Source organism: Giraffa tippelskirchi, chromosome 7 (assembly GCF_054371585.1).
Source record: "Giraffa tippelskirchi isolate mGirTip1 chromosome 7, T2T-mGirTip1v1.2.pri, whole genome shotgun sequence".
NCBI lineage: Eukaryota > Metazoa > Chordata > Mammalia > Artiodactyla > Giraffidae > Giraffa > Giraffa tippelskirchi.
Window position 1 is genome coordinate 102,522,362 of NC_137281.1, and position 19,971 is coordinate 102,542,332.

The 19,971-nt window shown below is 33.8% G+C and overlaps 1 protein-coding gene across 1 annotated transcript in view; it reads right to left on the reverse strand.

Moving 5' to 3' along the window:
- Positions 1–19,971, reverse strand: part of MDGA2 (MAM domain containing glycosylphosphatidylinositol anchor 2) — an 862,004-nt gene that overhangs the window by 67,268 nt on the left and 774,765 nt on the right. The window contains exon 10 of the mRNA XM_081511223.1: positions 15,505–15,653. Coding sequence (XP_081367349.1) covers positions 15,505–15,653 — 149 coding nt within the window. The remainder of the gene's footprint in view (positions 1–15,504; positions 15,654–19,971) is intronic.

Consider the following 19,971-nt stretch of genomic DNA (forward strand, 5'->3'; position numbering starts at 1 on the left):
ATATGGGTATAATAGCCTTATATTACCAACTAATAATGACTGAGAATCTGCTCCATGTTCAAGGTAATGCTATTGAGCACTTTATAGTGGAGAAAATATGCGTTTTCTCAAGATTTACACTACTTTGTATGGCAATACTTCATTTGCTGCATTCTCTAATGCACTGAGAATACACAGATCTAGCTATATACACAACAAAGTGAATGTTTCTCTTTTCTGTTAAACAACCTAATTTCGCATTTTAATAGATTTCACCAGAAAATAAAATTATCATTTTTATTATGTCAGGAAATATATTCTTTTAATTTCAGTGTTAGGGGAGAGTTAGCCCAGTGTAGCCTTTACAGATAAAATTGATGGTTTGTTATGTGTTTTGACTTTTTACGTGTTTTGACTTTTTACTATCTCAAAATAATAACTTTTATTTTGATACTTCAAAAGTTTTATTTTCGAATCTTGACCAAAATGCCCAATTCTATACTTGACTTGGGGGAACTTTATTCTGTTTCCAAAAAAAGTATTTTCCTTCCTCACTTCCATTACAGAGCCACTGTGTCAGATGGCCAATATAATTTACTTATTTTTCATCAAGAACTAGTTGAACTTAGACTAATACATGTGCTTATCACGTTATGTGTAAAAGTTCTTACTTTATCTTGTGTTGTGGTTTCGCTAATTAACTAAGCATTATTTGATTATTTATTACATTAGTTTGGTTTACAAGGAACAGTTTTTTGAAGTAGATGTGATACTAAATACCTAAATATAGCAATTTTTTGATGGTTGCTTTTGCATTCATCTAATTAGAATTGTCAAATCTAGAACACATAAAATAATTTTATACTAGCTAAAATGCATAAGCTTTTAAATTATTCTGAGTCAATTAGAATCACTTTGTAAACAGAGGTAGTTTTAAAATAAACATTTGTTAAAAAAGAAAAAATTTATAAAAGCATCATAAAAAGAAAAATTTATAAGAGAATTTAAGTTTTCTTTGAAATATTTTGTTACAAATCACAGTATTGCCTTTATTAACATTGGCATTAATAATAAAAGTGATAATTTTAAACATTTTAATCCATAAAAGAACATATAAATATATATATATAGATACCCAGAACGTAGGTATATATATATATACACACCCAGAGCATGTCAGTGAGGCAGACTAAGTACTTTTCTGAACCTAATACAATTCTCAGATGAGAAACCAAAACCAGAATTATTACTGAGGGTCAAACATATTAAGAATAATTGAGAAAATTCATATATGAGACATTTATTTTTATCAAACCTTTTAGATGTTTTTAATATACAAGTTAAAATGTTTCAATGGTCACATTAGTAAGTTTTCCTTTAAAGAATTAGGGGTCCATAAATAGTGAAGGAACATTCATGCAACAAGGGGCACGATAAAGGAGATAAACATAAGGACCTAACAGAGGCAGAAGAGATTAAAAAGAAGTAGCAAGAATATACAGAAGACCGATACAAAAAAGTCTTAAACCAGGATAAATACGAAGGTGTGGTCACTCATTTAGAGTCAGACATCATGGAGAGTGAAGTCAAGTGGGCCTTAGGAAAGCATTACCATGAATAAATCTAGTGGAGGTGATGCAATTCCAGCTGATCTATTTCAAATCCTAATAGATGATGCTATTGAAGTGCTACACTCAATATGCCAGCAAATTTGGACAACTCAGCAGTGGCCACAGGACTGGAAAAGGTCAGTTTTCATCCCTATCCTAAAGAAGGGCAGTGCTTAAGAATGTTCAAACTACCATACAATTGTGCCCATTTCCCATGCTAGCAAGGTTATGCTCAAAATCCTTCAAACTAGGCTTCAGCATACTTGAATTGAGAACTTCCAGATGTACAAGTTGGGTTTAGAAAAGGCAGAGGAACAAGAGATCAAATTGCCAACATCTGTTGGATCATTAAGAAAGCAAGAGAATTCCAGAGAAATATCTACTTCTCCTTCATTGACTATGTGAAAGCCTTTGACTGTGTGCATCACAACAAACTGTGGAAAATTCTTAAGGAGATGGGAATACCAGATCATCTTACCTGTCTCCTGAGAAACCTGTATGTGGGTTAAGAAGCAACAGTTATAACCTTAAATGGAACAACTGACTGGTTCAAAACTGGGAAAGGAGTACAACAAGGTTGGATATTGTCACCCTGTTTATTTAAATTCTATGCAGAGTGTATCATGAGAAATGCCAGGCTGGATGAGTTACAAGCTGGAATTAAGACTGCTGGGAGAAATATCAACAACCTCAGATATGCAGATGATACCACTCCAATGGCAGAAAGTGAAGAGGAACTAAAGAACCTCTTGATGAGGGTGAATGAGAGAGTGAAACAGCTGGCTTAATGCTATGTTTTCATGACAGCAGGCATGAAATTAGAAGACACTTGCTTCTCGGAAGGAAAGGTATGACAAATAGACAGTATATTAAAGAGCAAAGACATCACTTTACCAATAAAGGTCTGTATAGTCAAAGCTATGATCTTTCCAGTAATCAGGTACAGATGTGAGAGTTGGACTGTAAAGAAGGGTGAGCACTGAAGAACTGATGCTTTTGAAATGTGGTGCTGGAGAAGACTCTTGAGAGTCCCTTGGACAGCAAGGAGATAAAACCAGTCAATACTAAAAGAAATCCACTCTGAATATTCATTGGAAGGACTGATGCTGAAGCTCCAATACTTGGCCTCCTGATACAAAAAGCTGACTCATTAGAAAATACCCTGATGCTGGGAAAGATTGCAGGCAAAAGGAAAAGAGGGTGGCAGAGGATAAGTTGGATGGCATCACGGACTCAATGGACATGAACTTGGGCAAACTCTGGCAGATAGTAAGCGACAGGGAGGCCTGGCGTGCTGCATTCCTTGGGGTTGCAAAGAGGAGGAAATGACTTAGGTACTGGACAACAACAATAATGAATAGCATATATCACGCCTTAAAAAATTCATAAACTCATAAGATAAAACTTGACTAAATGTTCTAGACTTAAGTGAACTCTCCTTATCCAACTACAAGGTCTCAAAAAACTTGCTTTTTAAAAAATTCACACTTGAATTCTTAGAAATCTATTTCCTAGTCTCCTAAGTAGTATTACCAGGGTAGACTATATATAACCATTGGAAGTAAATATGAATTTCTGCAGCTGCAAGAAGGTGTTGAGAAGTCACAGCTCTATTAAAACAAATTTAATGGAAATATGTAGTGACAACCCTATGCAAAACAGATAATCAGAAAAAAATTTCAGTCTCCCAGAAGACTCTTCTCTACACCTAGATGATTATCCTTCATCTCACTTCATTCTCATAAGATTATTATTTATTAAGTTATTTTGAGATAAGTTGCTAAATCTTTAACTTAGATGAAAATCCAGAATTTCACCTTATTTGGAGTACTCACTTTATAGAAGAAGATGAATAAAGACAGAAAAGATTTCATATGTTCAAAGCAATATCATATGGTGCAGTGTCAAGATTGGGAAAGCTATTTTTGAGCATGTGGGACTTCTTGAAATCTATGTCAAAATACTAAGAAGTAACCTTCATGTGAACACAAATAAAACCATGCCTCATTTTTTTTTTTCATTTAGCAAATGTACTCATTATCCTTTAAATCCATTTTATACTTTAATTTATGTTCTTCTGAGATTGCATGCAAACTATCTCATATGTAATTACTGATATCAATTTGTGTCATTATGTATAGGCACACTAAACCCATACACACTGGAAATAGAAGCAAATGTAAGCCAATCAAAACAGAGGAGTGCACAATACTTCTGAAATAGTAAAATATATCAAAATATTATCTAGCTATACAAAATGGTAGTAAAATATAGTAAACTACAATTACTTTATTGCTATTTGGTTTTAGCAGCAATATAACTGTTCAGGTAGTGACAGAAATAAATAATGGAGCATTCATAAGCATGGGCTTTCCAAATAGCTCAGCAGGTAAATAATCCACATTCAATGCAGGAAACACAGGAGACACAGGTTCAATCCATGGGTCAGGAAGATCCCTTGGAGGAGGAAATGGCAACCTACTCCAGTATTTTTGCCTGAAAAATCCTGTGGACAGGACCCTGGCAGGCTACAGTCCATGAGGTTGCAAAGAGGTGGACACGACTGAGTGACTTAAGTATAATTATTAGAACTCACTGCTATTTATAACTATCTGATACTGGGTTAATTTACCCTCTGTAATACAAACTCCATATAGCAAACAATCTTTTTGTCACTGTGATATTCCCACAATATAGCCTAGTACTTAATTGAATTGATGTATTAATATAAGCATTATTGTGTCAGTTACTCAGTAGAAAGATGTATCTTACTTTCTCGATAAGAAGAAAGACATTTTGCCCATCCTGAGAATATGTTTTGCCATTATTTAGATTACTGACAGATAGCTAATAAAAACTCAAGTCCAACACCAAAATTAATTAACAACTGTCTTTCACTGAGCAAACCCAATTATGAACAAAGTTTCATTCTTTGCTTGTTTTAATCTCTAGAAAATCAGCTGTGGACTCTTCATTTTCATCTTCCACATAATATATCCTCTATCAGTCCTCTCATCTGCTAATCACATTTCTAGTTAGCAAAATGTCTTATTCTCTGCTGCTGGCCTTTTTATTATTATAATGATCAGATACATACAAAACATTCTGCATTTGGACTTATCATTGTTTATTTTAATAAAACTACTCTATTTTTCTAATAGGTATTTAAAGATAAAGTGCTTGCAAAACAAAATATAAAATGCATAATTTACATATGCATTTATTTCCCTCTGATATACTTATGTGTTGCTTTCATCTCTAAGTTCAATATTTTTCTGGCTCATAATTCTTGACTTCATTCATATATCTGTTCAACATCAACTCCTAAGAAAGGAGCCCCTGACCACACTATCTCATATGGTACCAATATCACTCTTTACTCCATGATCTTACTACATTTTACCCCCAAAACATTTTTTTTCACTATCTGAAATCATAATGGTTGTTGTTTGTGGATAGTATTTCTTTCTAAATAAAAAGGAAAGTTTCACAAGGTAAGGAGCTTTACCTGAGTATATTGTTAGGGCTGTTTCTGTCTTATCAGCTCAAGTGGGAGGCACATCTTTGTTCTCAGCTGCGGGTATTAGGTGCCAATTTAAAGGCAACAGAAGGAGTTCCAGGCAACATCATTGATACAATGTCCTACAAATCACCCCCCCCATATCATCATACCACTGTTAGCAATGAAACCAGATGTTAATACAGCCACATATATCATCTAACCATTTATTGGTGATAAAAACAAAATCATCTTTAACATTGCCATTCTTTGTGCTTATAATAAAATATAAGCTAAAAACTCAGAGTACATAAGACCTCATCCAGAATTTCAGAAATTAAAGGTCATCAAAAAAAATTCCAAGTTAGAGCCATCTTGAAGTGGGGAGTAGCTAAAGTTCTAGTTGTTGATGTCTTGGTATCATGCATGCTGCTTTGGGCAACTCTTTCCTTCTCAGTTTTATCTTTTGTCACCTGTCTCTTAGCAGCTTGATACTCTTCCCTGAGTCACTTTTTATTTTTTGGTTGGGGAGCTATTTAAGCTTATTTTATCCTACTTAAATAACTTTGGTCTTTGGAATGCAAAATTCAAAATAATTATTTAAATAAGCAAGGAAATACAGTTATAATTGAAGCATTAGGAGTGTCAACCCTTTTGAAAGTAGGACTTCTTGTACACACAATAATGCCTCTTAGAATCTCATATGTTCCTCTTAGTTGTCAAATTCTTGTTATGCAACTGATCTGCCTTGCAAAGTGTTGAATGGGTTTTTACATACTGACCAGTCAAAATATGTTCTCAAAGTATATAAACTGTATTCCAACTCAGATTTTTCCTTTTATTCCTGAACATAGTTAAGGATTATGAATGCAGCCACTGAATTTTGGGGTTATTTACTTTATTTCATTTTGTTTTTAGGAATAAATAAGATGATGAATGCAGGAAAAGTTTATTATTGTTTCATTTTAGCTAATGTACTTGATTATTCAAAATTAGATTCCTTCTTTCCACTAGACTAAACTATAAGTCCACTTCATGAGAACATGGTTTAAAAATTGTCTCAAAGTTATGAACTTGTGGAAAAAGTAGATAAACCTCCTGTTACTTCTCAAGTTTTCATGAGATTCTTTGAATACAGAATGAATTTTTAAGATACCAGTTTTCTTCTGTCTGTGCTTTGTGTATTGTACAGCATCAATCAATTTCTGATAATATTCTATTGATTATTTTATTTTATCTTTGATCTGCTCTCTACCAGAATACAAGGTTCATGAGATCATGGACTTTTTCTGCTTGGTTTACTTTGTATTCCACATACATATAATAGTATATAACATTTAATTACAAAATAGGAATTAATGTTGAGGTTTTGATGGATACTTAGAGAAGCATGTGTCATATTTTAGTATCCTTTTACATAGATCGTATGTATAATCTAATCTTTATTTATTGACTCAGGCACTGTAAAGACATGAACGTCTTTGAATTCTTTATGCTTTCATTATTTGAAATAAATGGTAAAACTTCATAGATAAATCTCTCTATTTTTAGTATTTTAAAAGTCAATTTAAGAAGCAGATCTTTCTGAGATTATATTTTCAGCATAAATTCAAATGGGATTATTAATATATTCAGTCAAACACTGCCTACCATAGAGACAGATCTGGGTAGGAATTTGAGCTCTTCACAAATACTTGATCGTTATATTCCTTGCGGTACATGAAGATAACACTTGTGTGCTTTGTTTGGCCTCAGATCATGTCATAGGGCTTACTTCGGACAAGAATATGTGAATAGAAGTGATATGGACTCCTTTCAGGGAGAATTTTAAAACCTGGTGCATATTTTCAGCATGCTCTCTCCAAAAAACAACTGATATTGTAATGACTTTTTTGTATTAACATATGGAAGAACTTAACCTAGTATACCAATATTTGTGGGATACTAGGACATTTAGGAAAGGGTGGACTGACCCATGACCCAGGTCATGAAGATCCCCTGGAAGAGGGCATGGCAACCCACTCCAGTATTCTTGACTGGAGAATCCCAGGGACGGGGGAGCCTAGTGGGCCACAGTCCATAGCATCGCAAAGAGGTAGACATGACTGAAGTGACTGGACATGCCTGCATCTACTTGGTTGACTATCTCCACATATTTTTTTTTTTTTAATTTTTTGATGTGGATCATTTTTCATAAGTATCTATTGAATCTGTTACAATATTGGTTCTATTTTATGTTTTGGTTTTTTGGCTGTGAGTCATATGGGATCTTAGCTCCCAGACCAAGAATTGAACCTGCACTTCCTTCATTGGAAGATGAAGCCTTAAACACTGGACCACCAGGGAAGTCCCTCTTCTCATATGTTTTAAACTCTCTGAAGACAAGAACTACATCTTAACTTCTGTAAGATTAGTTCTGTACCTAAACAAGAGTGATAATACTAATTTTACAAAATATTTTGATGTTTAATATTATATTTAAATATTTTCCTAATTTACATTTTTATTCTTTTGAATCCAAACAATTTTTCTATTTTCCCTTTATCACTAAACATTTAAAAAGATATTATCATACCATAATTGAACAACTAATAAAATTAAAAGCTGAGGAGGGGCTTCCCTGGTGACTCAGTGGTAAAGAATCTGTGAGCTAAGGTCCACAGGGTCACAAAGAGCCAGACATGACTGAAGCAACAGCACACACGCGAAGCAACTGAAGCACTTTGTTATATTTTGAGTTTCTTGTTTGAACTTTTTAAAACAGAAGAAAAACTTGGAATAAAACAGAAATCCATAATCAAGCAAGCATGCAGCAGTAATTTTATGTAATTTTATTGATAACTGTCACATTCAGTGTTTATTATTTGAAGGCTGTTTCAGATATTGCAGTTGAAATCTTTTAACCGCTGAAAAGAGACACGTTTCTGGTATAGAAATAGTGTAGAAGAAATATACCTTGTTCATGGATTGGAATAATCATCGTGAACATGAGTATACTACCCAAAGCCATCTATAGATTCAAAGCAATCCCTATTAAGCTACCAATGGTATTTTTCACAGAACTAAAACAAACAATTTCACAATTTGTATGCAAATACAAAAAAACCTCTTATAGCCAGAGCAATCTTGAGAAAGAAGAATGGAACTGGAGGAATCAACCTGCCTGACTTCAGACTATACTACAAAGCTACAGTCATCAAGACAGTATGATATTGGCACAAAGACAGAAATATAGATCAATGGAACAAAATAGAAAGCCCAGAGATAAATCCATGCACCTATAACACTTTATCTTTGACAAAGGAGGCAAAAATATACAACGGAGAAAAGACAATCTCTTTAACAAGTGGTGCTGGGAAAACTGGTCAACCACCTGTAAAAGAATGAAATTAGAATACTTTCTAACCCCATACCCCAAAATAAACTCAAAATGGATTAAAGATCTAAGTGTAAGACCAGAAACTATAAAACTCCTAGAGGAAAACATGGGCAAAACATTCTCTGACATAAATCACAGCAAGATCCTCTACGACCCACCTCCCCGAGTAATGGATATATAAGCAAAAATAAACAAATGGGACCTTATTAAACTTAAAAGCTTTTGCACAATGAAGGAAACTATAAGCAAAGTGAAAAGACAGCCTTCAGAATTTGAGAAAATAATAGGAAATGAAGCAACTGACAAAGAATTAATCTCAAAAATATACAAGCAACTCACGCAGCTCAATACCAGAAAAATAAACGAGCCAATCAAAAAGTGGGAAAAAGACCTAAACAGACATTTCTCCAAAGAAGACATACAGATGGCTAACAAAAACATGAAAAGATGCTATGCTCAACATCACTCATTATTAGAGAAATGCAAATCAAAACCACAATTAGGTACCATCTCTTGCTGGTCAGAATGGCTGCTACCAAAATGTCCACAAACAATAAATGCTGGAGAGGGTGTGGAGAAAAGGGAACTCTCTTACACTGTTGGTGGGAATGCAAACTAGTATAGCCACCATGGAGAACAGTGTGGGGATTCCTTAAAAAGCTGGAAATAGAACTGCCATATGATCCAGCAATCCCACTGCTGGGCATACACACCAAGATAAACCAGAATTAAAAGAGACATGTGTACCCCAGTGTTCATTGCAGCACTGTTTACAATAGCTAGGACATGGAAGCAACCTAGATGTCCATCAGCTGGTGAATGGATAAGAAAGTTGTGACACATCATTGTGGAATATTACTCAGCTATTAAAAAGAATGCATTTAAATCTAATGAGGTGGATGAAACTGGAGCTTATTATACAAACAGAAGTAAGTCAGAAAGAAAAACACCAATACAGTATATTAACACATCTATATGGAATTTAGAAAGATGGTAACAATTACCCTACATGCAAGACAGCAAAAGAGACACAGATATAAAGAACAGACTTTTGGACTCTGTGGGAGAAGGTAAGGGTGTGATGATTTGAGAGAATAGCATTGAAACATGTATATTATCATATATGAAATAGATGACCAGTCCAAGTTTGATGCATGAAACAGGGCACTCAAAGCTGGTGCACTGGGACAACACAGAGGGAAGGGATAGGGAGGGAGGTGGGAGGGGGGTTTGGAATGGGGGGCACATGTACACCCACGGCTGATTCATGTCAATGTAAGGCAAAAACCACCACAATATTGTAAAGTAATCAGCCTTCTATTAAAATAAATAAATAAATTTTTAAAAAAGAAATAGTGTAAAAATAAGTATGATTCCATATTTTAAAACAACTTAAGAATCTTAAAGAAATACAACTGAAAATGACAAAGCTAAACAAATAGTAATTTATATTTTAAAATTAAAGGAAGCAATAGGAAATAGTTATCAATTCAAGACAACTCTGAGATTCATTCTTGAAATTTGAGGGAATGTTCACTAGAAGTTGTATTTTCAGGTCATCACACCCCTATGTAAAGCACTGAATTAGTCATCAGAATTACCAAATACAAAGTTTAGTTTGCACATACCACAATAAATTAACTTTAAATATCTCATTAATATGTTTGTTATTTTTTAAAAATTTCTTAGAACTATATTCTAATGTAAGTTTAAGGAACTGAGTGTATCTTGCCCAGAAGAACTAAAGAAAATATTTGCCATTTGGGTTAGTTCTCAGTCCACGGAGTAAATCTTGAAACCTAATAGTGGACTGAGCACGATATTTTAATAATCGTGGAAATGCATTAATCCAGGCATAACTAGAGAATGCATCTCTGGTTGGAACTTAATATGTGTGTATGCTCAGTCATGTCCGACTTTTTGACCCCATGAACTGCAGCCTGGCAGGCTCCTCTGTCCACAGCATTCCAAAGAGTACTGGAATGGGTTGTCATTTCCTTATCTAGGGGATCTTCCTGACCCAGGGATCAAGCCTGGGGATCTCCTGCATTGCAGACAGATTCTTTACCATCTGAGCCACCAAGGAAGCCAGTATTTATGAGATGATTAATTTGTAAGAGTTCTGTTGACTGACTGGGTAAGAATGTGAATATGATAACTCTAAGTATTTAGCATCAAGGTTTAGTAAGACAGGAACAGGGTGAGTTAGTATTTTATTCAATAAAATATCCCCTATTCCAAAGATGAGAGTCAAAAAATCACATTCATTGTGGGTCTCTAAGACAGAGTATAAAAAGAAAACTGTGTAAAATCTAAAATCCTTCATTTTTAGAACCTATAGTGTATATGTTAAATGGAGTCAAATGATACCTATGTTGTCTTGTATATTCAAATAACTTGGAAACAGTCTTGCTTGTTTCTTAATTCTTTAGATACTAAGGAAAACAGACACTCAAATAACCTTTTCCTCTTTCCTGTTAAGCAACAAATGAAGCAAATAGTTGGGAAGCTAGTAGCTGTCTAAGGAGATTAAATAATTTCTTTGCTGAGCCTAAAAAATACAACTTAAGGACATTAAGATTTTGAGAAAATTTTTTTCCATACATTAATTTTTTAACTTCACATGAAATATCTGTTCTTTTTTTAAGTTTTTTAAAGTAGTGATTCCAGAATTCTAGTGCTTTTTTATAGATAGACTGCAGCAATATTTAAGAAAAGTATATAAGCCAATAATCAAATTCTAAAACAACTTTTCTCATTATATTTAAATAAAGACCATACAATTTCATCAAAAGAGTCAGCTGATTTTACCAAAAATTTGGAGGAATGCTGGGTTTAGTTACCAAATCCATCCAACAAGGAGTTTAATGATACAGTACTGATTTTATAATCTTAATTTAAGAATAAATAAGTTTCTAACAGTTTGTGGATTAAAAAAAAGGTGGGCTCTTTTGAACTGAATTTACCATGGTCTTTAAGGGTCTAATTTACTTTTCATGCTTCAGAAAGTCAAAAATGTGTTGTATAATTAAAGTCATGCTTGATATTAAAAAGGAAAGTACTTTTCATTAGATAATATAGATAATTTATGGATAAAAAATTATTTATATATATATGCTCAAAATAAAAATATAGAGTAAAATAATGATTTTAAAATCATAAAGTATGTAGTATAAATTAATAATCCCTTTAGGAAAACAGTCTCATAATCAAAGACATAAATACTAATTATTAGAGAAGAAATCCTTTTTAAAAATTTATGTTGCTTAAATTAAAAATTTATGTTATAGAGATTTAAAATTTGCTACATTCCTAACATCATTTATTTAAACATCATCCAAGTTATATTGGTTACATTCAGAAGCTCACTGATTCAAAATTCTAAGTTTTGGACATGAAAAGGCCATATTCATGTCATATAAATCTTCACTACAATAATCATCAGCTCAGAATTAAAGAAGGATTATGTTAAACACTAGTATTTGATTGTGTCTTAAAATAATGTTAATATCTAAATGTGCATACTTGAGGATGTAGGAACCTAAATTTTCTAAGATAATATAGAAAAATGACTGTACTTAATGACTTCATTTCCTATTATTAAACAGAATATTCTTAAAAATTATATCAATTTCATTGTCTCTAGAATGCTTCTGCCCTATGGTCCTCAACTTTGGTGTGCAAGAGGATCTTCAAAAGAAGTGATGCCTACCTACTGAGGCCATTTTTGCATGTTAAGATTTTTCATGAAAGAGTTAAACGTAAAGAATATGGGAGTGGAATATGGAAAAAGAGTAGTGTTTATACTTGGTCTTTCTGTTCTTATACTATATCTACAAACATTTCCTTTCTTTCACATTGGCAGGACAGTGGAAGGCCATTATTTTTTATTGAAACCTCCCCAAAAGATACATCAAAGTTTCTCTTCCATGGCAAGATACACTGTCTGGGTAAATTACCAATTAAAATAGAGTATAACAAAAACAAAGCATCCTAGGAAAAAATAATACTTGTTTCTAAATATAAAAGAAAATCCTAACAACAAAGAAAACCAGAAAATGATGCTAAGGCAAGTAAAGAGCTAGCTTCAGAAACTATAAGAAAAAGGATTGTTTTTTGAACTGTGGTTTGTAGCACCAGAAATATGTCTTCCTCTGGTGGATAGCATGAATCTCACAAACTTGGAAAGAATAGCACTAGCATCAGGCTTACTGATCCAATCAAGAAAGCTTTAAAATAAGACTGAAAGTGGAAGAGAAAAATTTGAATCAGTGAAATGGATATTATGGAGGACAATAGGTTTGAAATAAAAATAAGACAAGTGAAAAAAATGGCTAGAAATTATTTTGTGAAAATCATGGCTTGGAATACTACTTAGACCCAGGTTATACAGTGTTCTGAATAAAGCTGAAATAAAAATAGTAGATACGTTAAACTCTTAAAATGCACTTTAAAAAGAACTGTTAATGCATCCCAGGAAGATGAGTGTAAGAATTACCACAAATGTTTGTGTAAGGAGTGCCTGCATAAGGGAACCTGGCCTGTGGTACAAGTGGGGAATATATTTTACTCCACACTCCAATTATCTGACAGGTATCATTATCTTTGACTTCCCAGGTAGGAGTCAAGGCTTCAGTATGTTCAGAAATACCAAATAGTGCTCAAGGTTATATAGCTCAAAATGATAAGGCTAGATTGGCTAGAATTGGAAGCTAGGTGTGCAAGGAATTCATAATTTCAGCAAAACACAGTAAGGAGAAATTTATACACATACATGCATGCAAATATAATGCATTCCAGTGTAGCAGAGTGGGGGGAAATTACCTAACTAATTTGTGCACAAGGATGAACATGGTGACTGGGAAATGTGTGTCACTGCATATCAGGGAGTTATATACTAGTTTTATGATCAAGAAGCAAAGACAGGAACTTAGGATGTTCATGTCAGGAAAGGAAAATTTAAAAAAAAGAGAAACTCATTGGAAAACAGCATAGCAATCCCAGGGAAAAATATTACAGAAGATAGTATATTAATAATGAGTACAAGATATGGACAAGAAGGAAGGGCTTTAAACAGTTGGATTCCTCTTAGGAGGAAGTTTAAAATCTCTCCATTTGAGGAGAGCACTTAGCTGGTAACTCTTCTGTCAAATATGATTTACAGAGAAGGTGATTTGCATATATAGTGGAGACTTCGGGATTGAAAGTTTTAAGACTATTAGAATAAAAGAAGAGAATGATAAGTGGGGTTGGGTAAATTAATTTTGCAGATGTAACCAGACAGCCCTTCAGCATACAGGAAGCAAAGGGCAGTTACCCAGACACCCTAAGAAAATATAACCAACGAAGAAAGTGAGAAACTAAAGATGAAATTCTGACTCAAATGTTGGAGAAAAGAAAAACAACCTATAACCAGAAAAAAGGAAAAGACACCTAAATAAAATGATTCAATTTTACATTGCAGTTTGGCATTGTGTGTTGTGTTAAGTCGCTTCAGTCACGTCTGACTCTTTGTGACCCTATGGACAGTAGTCCACCAGGCTTATCTGTCCGTGTTATTCTCCAGGCAAGAATACCGGAGTCAATTGCCATGCCCTCCACCAAGATATCTTCCTGAACCAGGGATCGAACCTGCGTCTCTTATGTCTCCTGCATTGGCAGGCAGGTTCTTTACCACTAGCGCCACCTGGGGTTCTTTGTTTTTTAAAAACGTATGTAATAAAAGAAGAATATGATTGCCTAAATCATTTGGCAAAGACTTGGAGAGGAATGTAAGGTATCTAAAGTCAAGAATGTGCTAAGATGCTCTAAATATAAAAGACCTAAAAACATTAACTGTGTTGAGAAAAGAAGAAGAAAAGGATGAGCCAATAAACTGAGGGAGAAAGGGCTGCTGAGCTTTTTTGTTTCTATCCTTCCTATCAAGAAAAATTACCATAAATTCTAACAAGTAAAATAGAAGAAACAATTTTGACAGGTATTTGGTATTTACTTAGGTACCAAAATAAGAGTAACAGAGAAAATTTCCAAATGAACAGTTCCTGCCTAACATGCCTGTGACCTGTGAATACTTAGACAAGAAGGATAAGGATATTCAACTTCAAATGTATCTTAATTTTAATGATATATCTTGCATAGTCTTTTATTATAACTTTTTAACAAGATTAAAAAAAAAAACAATGGTTTTATGATAGTGAGACTGAATGGATTGGTGGTGATGGATTGATCTTTCTCTAAGCAAATTCTATCTTTTCTACTTTCAAAATTCAAAATGTTATCGTATGATTTAGCTATGAAAGTGGAAAACACATTTTACAAATCTCTGCATAATACAAAGATGTAAAAGAAAGCTAACAGCTTATGTGATAATCAAATAAATCTTCAAAAATGTTTTGTTATGCTGAAACAATCTTTCCAGATAACTTACTATATAACAGGAAATAATGAAAAGACCTACATTTAAATTTTAAAAAATATCATTTATACCAGCAAAGGATACCTGAATTTAACATTGGTTCATTTGAAAAAGCTATGATATTTTTACAGACTCCATAATCTTCAGCTACTTTAGGAAAACATCCTACTTCATTGTTTTTTCTCATTTTACCAAAATATTTCTATTCTTCAGACACATTAAATTAGCTTTTAAAAATCAGATATACTTTGAATCCCTGAGAATAAAAATATGTAGGATTTCTAGCTTAGGAAATGAGATGAAGAATTACTCAGTGCAGGTAAATGTAAGCACATCTTAAATAAGTTTCTTTCATAGAAATTATACCATGTAATTTCTATAGCATATCTAAGTGATGAAATATTTCAGAAAGCTCACATCATAGTAAAAATGCAGAAATTAATTTCAAAGATTTGTAAATAATTTGAAACAGTTCTGGTTAGTGTAATGTTGTGTTTGATTTAGAAAAAAATATGGTCTGAAATTCATTGCAAAATGATTAAAACTTTATATCAACAATCGTCATAACAAGATCTTCAAAGAGAATCACATAAACACAAAAGAAGATAATTAAATTCCTCACCTGCCTAATACCCAACCGGTATGCAACAATCCGATCCACTGCATCAGGATTCATTTGAGTCCACTGTAGACTGTAGGAGTAAACACGGTGTCTGTTCTGCCACACAGGATTGTAGGTATCGTAATAGAATTCTGGAGCATAGGCCTTTCCTAGAAACAAAAAGAGTCCTTAAATTTAAATGTATATTACAGTCAAACCTAATTACTCTTTTTGTACCTTTTATTACTTTCTACTTCATGTTCCATAAGTAATTCTTATATTTAAAAAGTCATATGATTAAATTCAAATTAATTTCTGGAGAATTTGAGAACAGATGCAAGATGATTTCCTGGTTGGTTTGATGAACAGTGTGAGAGGAAGAGAAGACCCAAGAATGACTACAAGTTTTTTGGCGTAAGCAACCAGAAGAATGGAATGTCCATCAACTGACATGAAAAGCTATGAGAGGATCAAATTTGAGGGGTCAGGAAATTACTTTTGAACAATTTGAACGATCTAAATGGAGACATCAAGTGAGATACATTGGACTAAAATGCAGGAGAGGCCAGGCTTGGAAATACAATCTTGCTAACCATAGGCATATAGATAGATTTCATTTAGATTTGTTTAAATATTTTCATTGTAGTATAGTTGCTTCAAAATGCTGTGTTAGTTTCTGCTGTACAGCAAAGTGAAACAACTAAACATATACATATATCCCCTCTTTTTTGGATTTCTTTCCCATTTAGGTCATCACAGAGCAGCCAAAATCTTTATCAGCAAGTGAATGATAACTCTGCAAAAAAAAAAATCAGTGAATATGACAATCTGTGTTTATATTATCCATGTCGTCAGTCAATAAATTGAAATTAACCAAACAAAACCTTAACAATGCAAGAACTTTGATTGATAACAAAAAGGTTTTTTTTCTTCTTTTTTTTTAGATTTTTGGGATATGTGAGGTGTGTGTGCGCTCAGTTGCTTAGTCGCTTAAGTCTTATCTGACCCTTTGAGACCCTAGGGACTGTAGCCTAACAGGAACCAGGATCCTCTGGTCCATGAAATTCTTCAGGCAAGAACACTGGACTGGGTTGCCACACCCTCCTCCGTGGGATCATCCCAACACAGGGACCAAACGTGCATCTCCTGAATTGCAGATTCCTGTAGATTCTTTACCACTGAGCCACCAGGGAAGTCCCCATATGTGAGGTACACATAGTGTATATATAACATGCATAAATCATCTCAGGTTTTTCTTTTAATCACCAAATTGAAAAATGTGCAAACCACTGGGAATTATGGGTCCAACTCATTAATAATCTGAAATATAGACTTTTTACACCATATATTTTACCAATAATACATTTATTTATTAAATCAATATTTATTGCGAGTCTGTTGAATGCCGAGTAGTGTTCTAGGCAATGAACAAAGAGGTATGGCCTCTGTCTTCCTAGAAATTGCTTCCATTTTCTCAGACCTTTCAGATAGCTTTATAATTTTTACTGGATTTATGATTTAATAAATTGTAAATTATTCAACAGACTTATTTTTTTGAAATTAATTTAAATATTAAATGTCCTTCTGAGGTTTTCCTCCTGGGTTCCTGTTTGCAGGGAATTTTCTTGCCTGGTTTTCTTTTTCTTCATCATTAGTCACCTAACATCTAGGGATTGAACAAGAGCTGATTCATAAGAATATATAACAGATAATTAAAGAATGAATTTTGAAGACTAAGAATGAAATTAATGGTCTCTATTACCCTAGAGAGGTTTACCAGGAAAGAAATGTTAGATGAACTGAAGTTAATTTCTGATAAATTTACTAGTAAAATTAAATACATTGAATTAAATATCTGAATTTTAATAACATTTGGTAAAGTCTTACATCAACATTGTGTGCTTTTAAAATGTTCTATGAATGTTCATTCATTTTAATTGAAAATGGATTATTAATTCTATACAAATTATCTTGCATAAGAGGAAAAGAGCCATCACAAATTTTTATTGCTTCTTTATTTTGTATATTTTTTACTTATTTCTAACTAAATGATAGTGCAAATTCATGTTCACAACACTTAGCAACATCTAGATGAGAGGAACACAATATACTGAATGAAGGAATCAGTACCCAAAATGTCACTGACAACTTGCATTTGAGACAAAATTTCCCAAACCATTATTGAGGAGGTACATTTCATAGAAGGCTATATAATGAGTCAGGGGTTTTGATTAAAAGTAAACATTCAAAATATATAAATGAAGTAATGAGCTGTTTAAGTGAGTAATGTCAATATACAGTGTTTTCATTAGAAATTAGTGTCTAGATTTAATTGACGAGGTAACAGTCTCAATGGTTGGTTTTTCATTTTATTTATTGCTTTTTATTTTTGCTTTTTAATTGAGGGGAGCAGGGAAAGAGGGGATTGCTTTTGTAACCTAGCCAAGAGGAAAATACAAGAGGTATTAGATTTAGTGCTAACATTTGTTTTTTCATAAAAAAATTAGGAATTCAAACAGAAATAACAAAAGAATAAAGTCACAACCAGAGGTTATTTAGCATGAAAAAGAAAAAAAAAATCCCTTAAAAACTGGGAAATGAAGTTTTCTGAGAGTTGAAACTCCATCACAGAGAAAGAGAATCAGGCTAAATTTTAAAAGATCTATAAAAGATGAAAGCCAGTGAGTGGCTATTAAAAGGATGCATATTCTGATTTAGGAATGTTCTAGCAATCCTCTCTGAATATGAACTATGAATTTTCCCTTCACTAGAGGTATGGTTGTCTGAGAAGGTCTTACAAACAGCTGAGAAACGAAGAGATGCTAAAGGCAAAGGAGAAAAGGAAAAATATACCCATATGAATACAGCCTTCCAAAGAATAGCTAGGAGAGATAAGAAAGCCTTTTTCAGTGATTAATGCAAAGTAATAGAGGAAAACAATAGAATGGGAAAGACTAGGGATCTCTTCAAGAAAATTAGAGCTACCAAGGGAACATTTCATGCAAAGATGGGTTCAATAAAGGACAGAAATGGTATGTACCTAACAGAAGCAGAAGATATTAAGAAGAGGTGGCAAGAATATACAGAAGAACTATACAAAAAAGATCTTCACCACCCAGATAATCACAGTGGTGTGATCACTCACCTAGAGCCAGACATCCTAGAATGCACAGTCAAATGGGCCTTAGGAAGCATCACTACAAGAAAAGCTAGTGGAGGTGATGGAATTCCAGATGAGTAATTTCATATCCTGAAAGATGATGCTGTGAAAGTGCTGCACTCAATATGCCAGCAAATTTGGAAAACTCAGCAGTGGCCACAGGACTGGAAAAAGGCCAGTTTTCATTTCAATCCCAAAGAAAGGCAATGCCAAAGAATGCTCAAACTACTGCACAATTGCACTCATCTCACACGCTAGCAAAATGATGCTCAAAATTCTCCAAGCCAGGCTTCAACAGTAGGTGAACCGTGAACTTCCTGATGTTCAAATTGGATTTAAAAAGGCAGACGAACCAGTGACCAAATTGTGAACATCCTTTGCATTATTGAAAAAGCAACAGAATTCCAGAAAAATACCTACTTCTGCTTTATTGATGATACCTGTTTTATTGACTATTTCAAAGCCTTTGATTGTGTGGATCACAACGAACTGTGGAAAATTCTGAAAGAGATGGGAATACCAGACCACCCGACCTGCCTCCTGAGAAATCTGTATGCAGGTCAAGAAACAAGAGTTAGAGCCATACATAGAACAATGGACTGGTTGCAAATCGGGAAAGGAGTACGTGAAGGCTGTATATTGTTACCCTTCTTATTTAATTTATATGCAGAGTACATCATGCAAAATGCTGGGCTGGATGATGCACATGCTGGAATCAAGATTGCCAGGAGAAATATCAATAACCTCAGATATGCAGATGACAGCACCCTTAAGGCAGAAAGTGAAGAAGAACTAAACAGCCTCTTGAGAAAGTGAAAGAGGAGAGTGAAAAAGTTGGCTTAAAACTCAACATTCAGAAAACTAAGATCACAGCATCTGGTCCCATCACTTCATGGCAAATAGATGAGGAAACAATGGAAACAGTGAGAGAATTTTTCTTGGGCTCCAAAATCACTGCAGATGGTGACTGCAGCCATGAAATTAAAAGATGGTTGCTTCTTAGAAGAAAAGTTATGACCAACCTAGATAGCATATTAAAAAGCAGAGACATGATTTTACCAACAAAGGTCCATCTAGTCAAAGCTATGGTTTTTCCAGTAGTCATGTATGGATGTGAGATTTGGACTATAAAGAAAGTTGAGTGCTGAAGAATTGATGCTTTTGAACTGTGGTGTTGGAGAAGACTCTTGAGTACCTTGGACCGCAAGGAGATCCAAGCAGTCAATCCTAAAGGAAATCAGTCCTGAATAGTCATTGGAAGGACTGATGCTGAAGCTGAAACTCCAATACTTTGGCCACCTGATGTGAAGAACTGACTCATTTGAAAA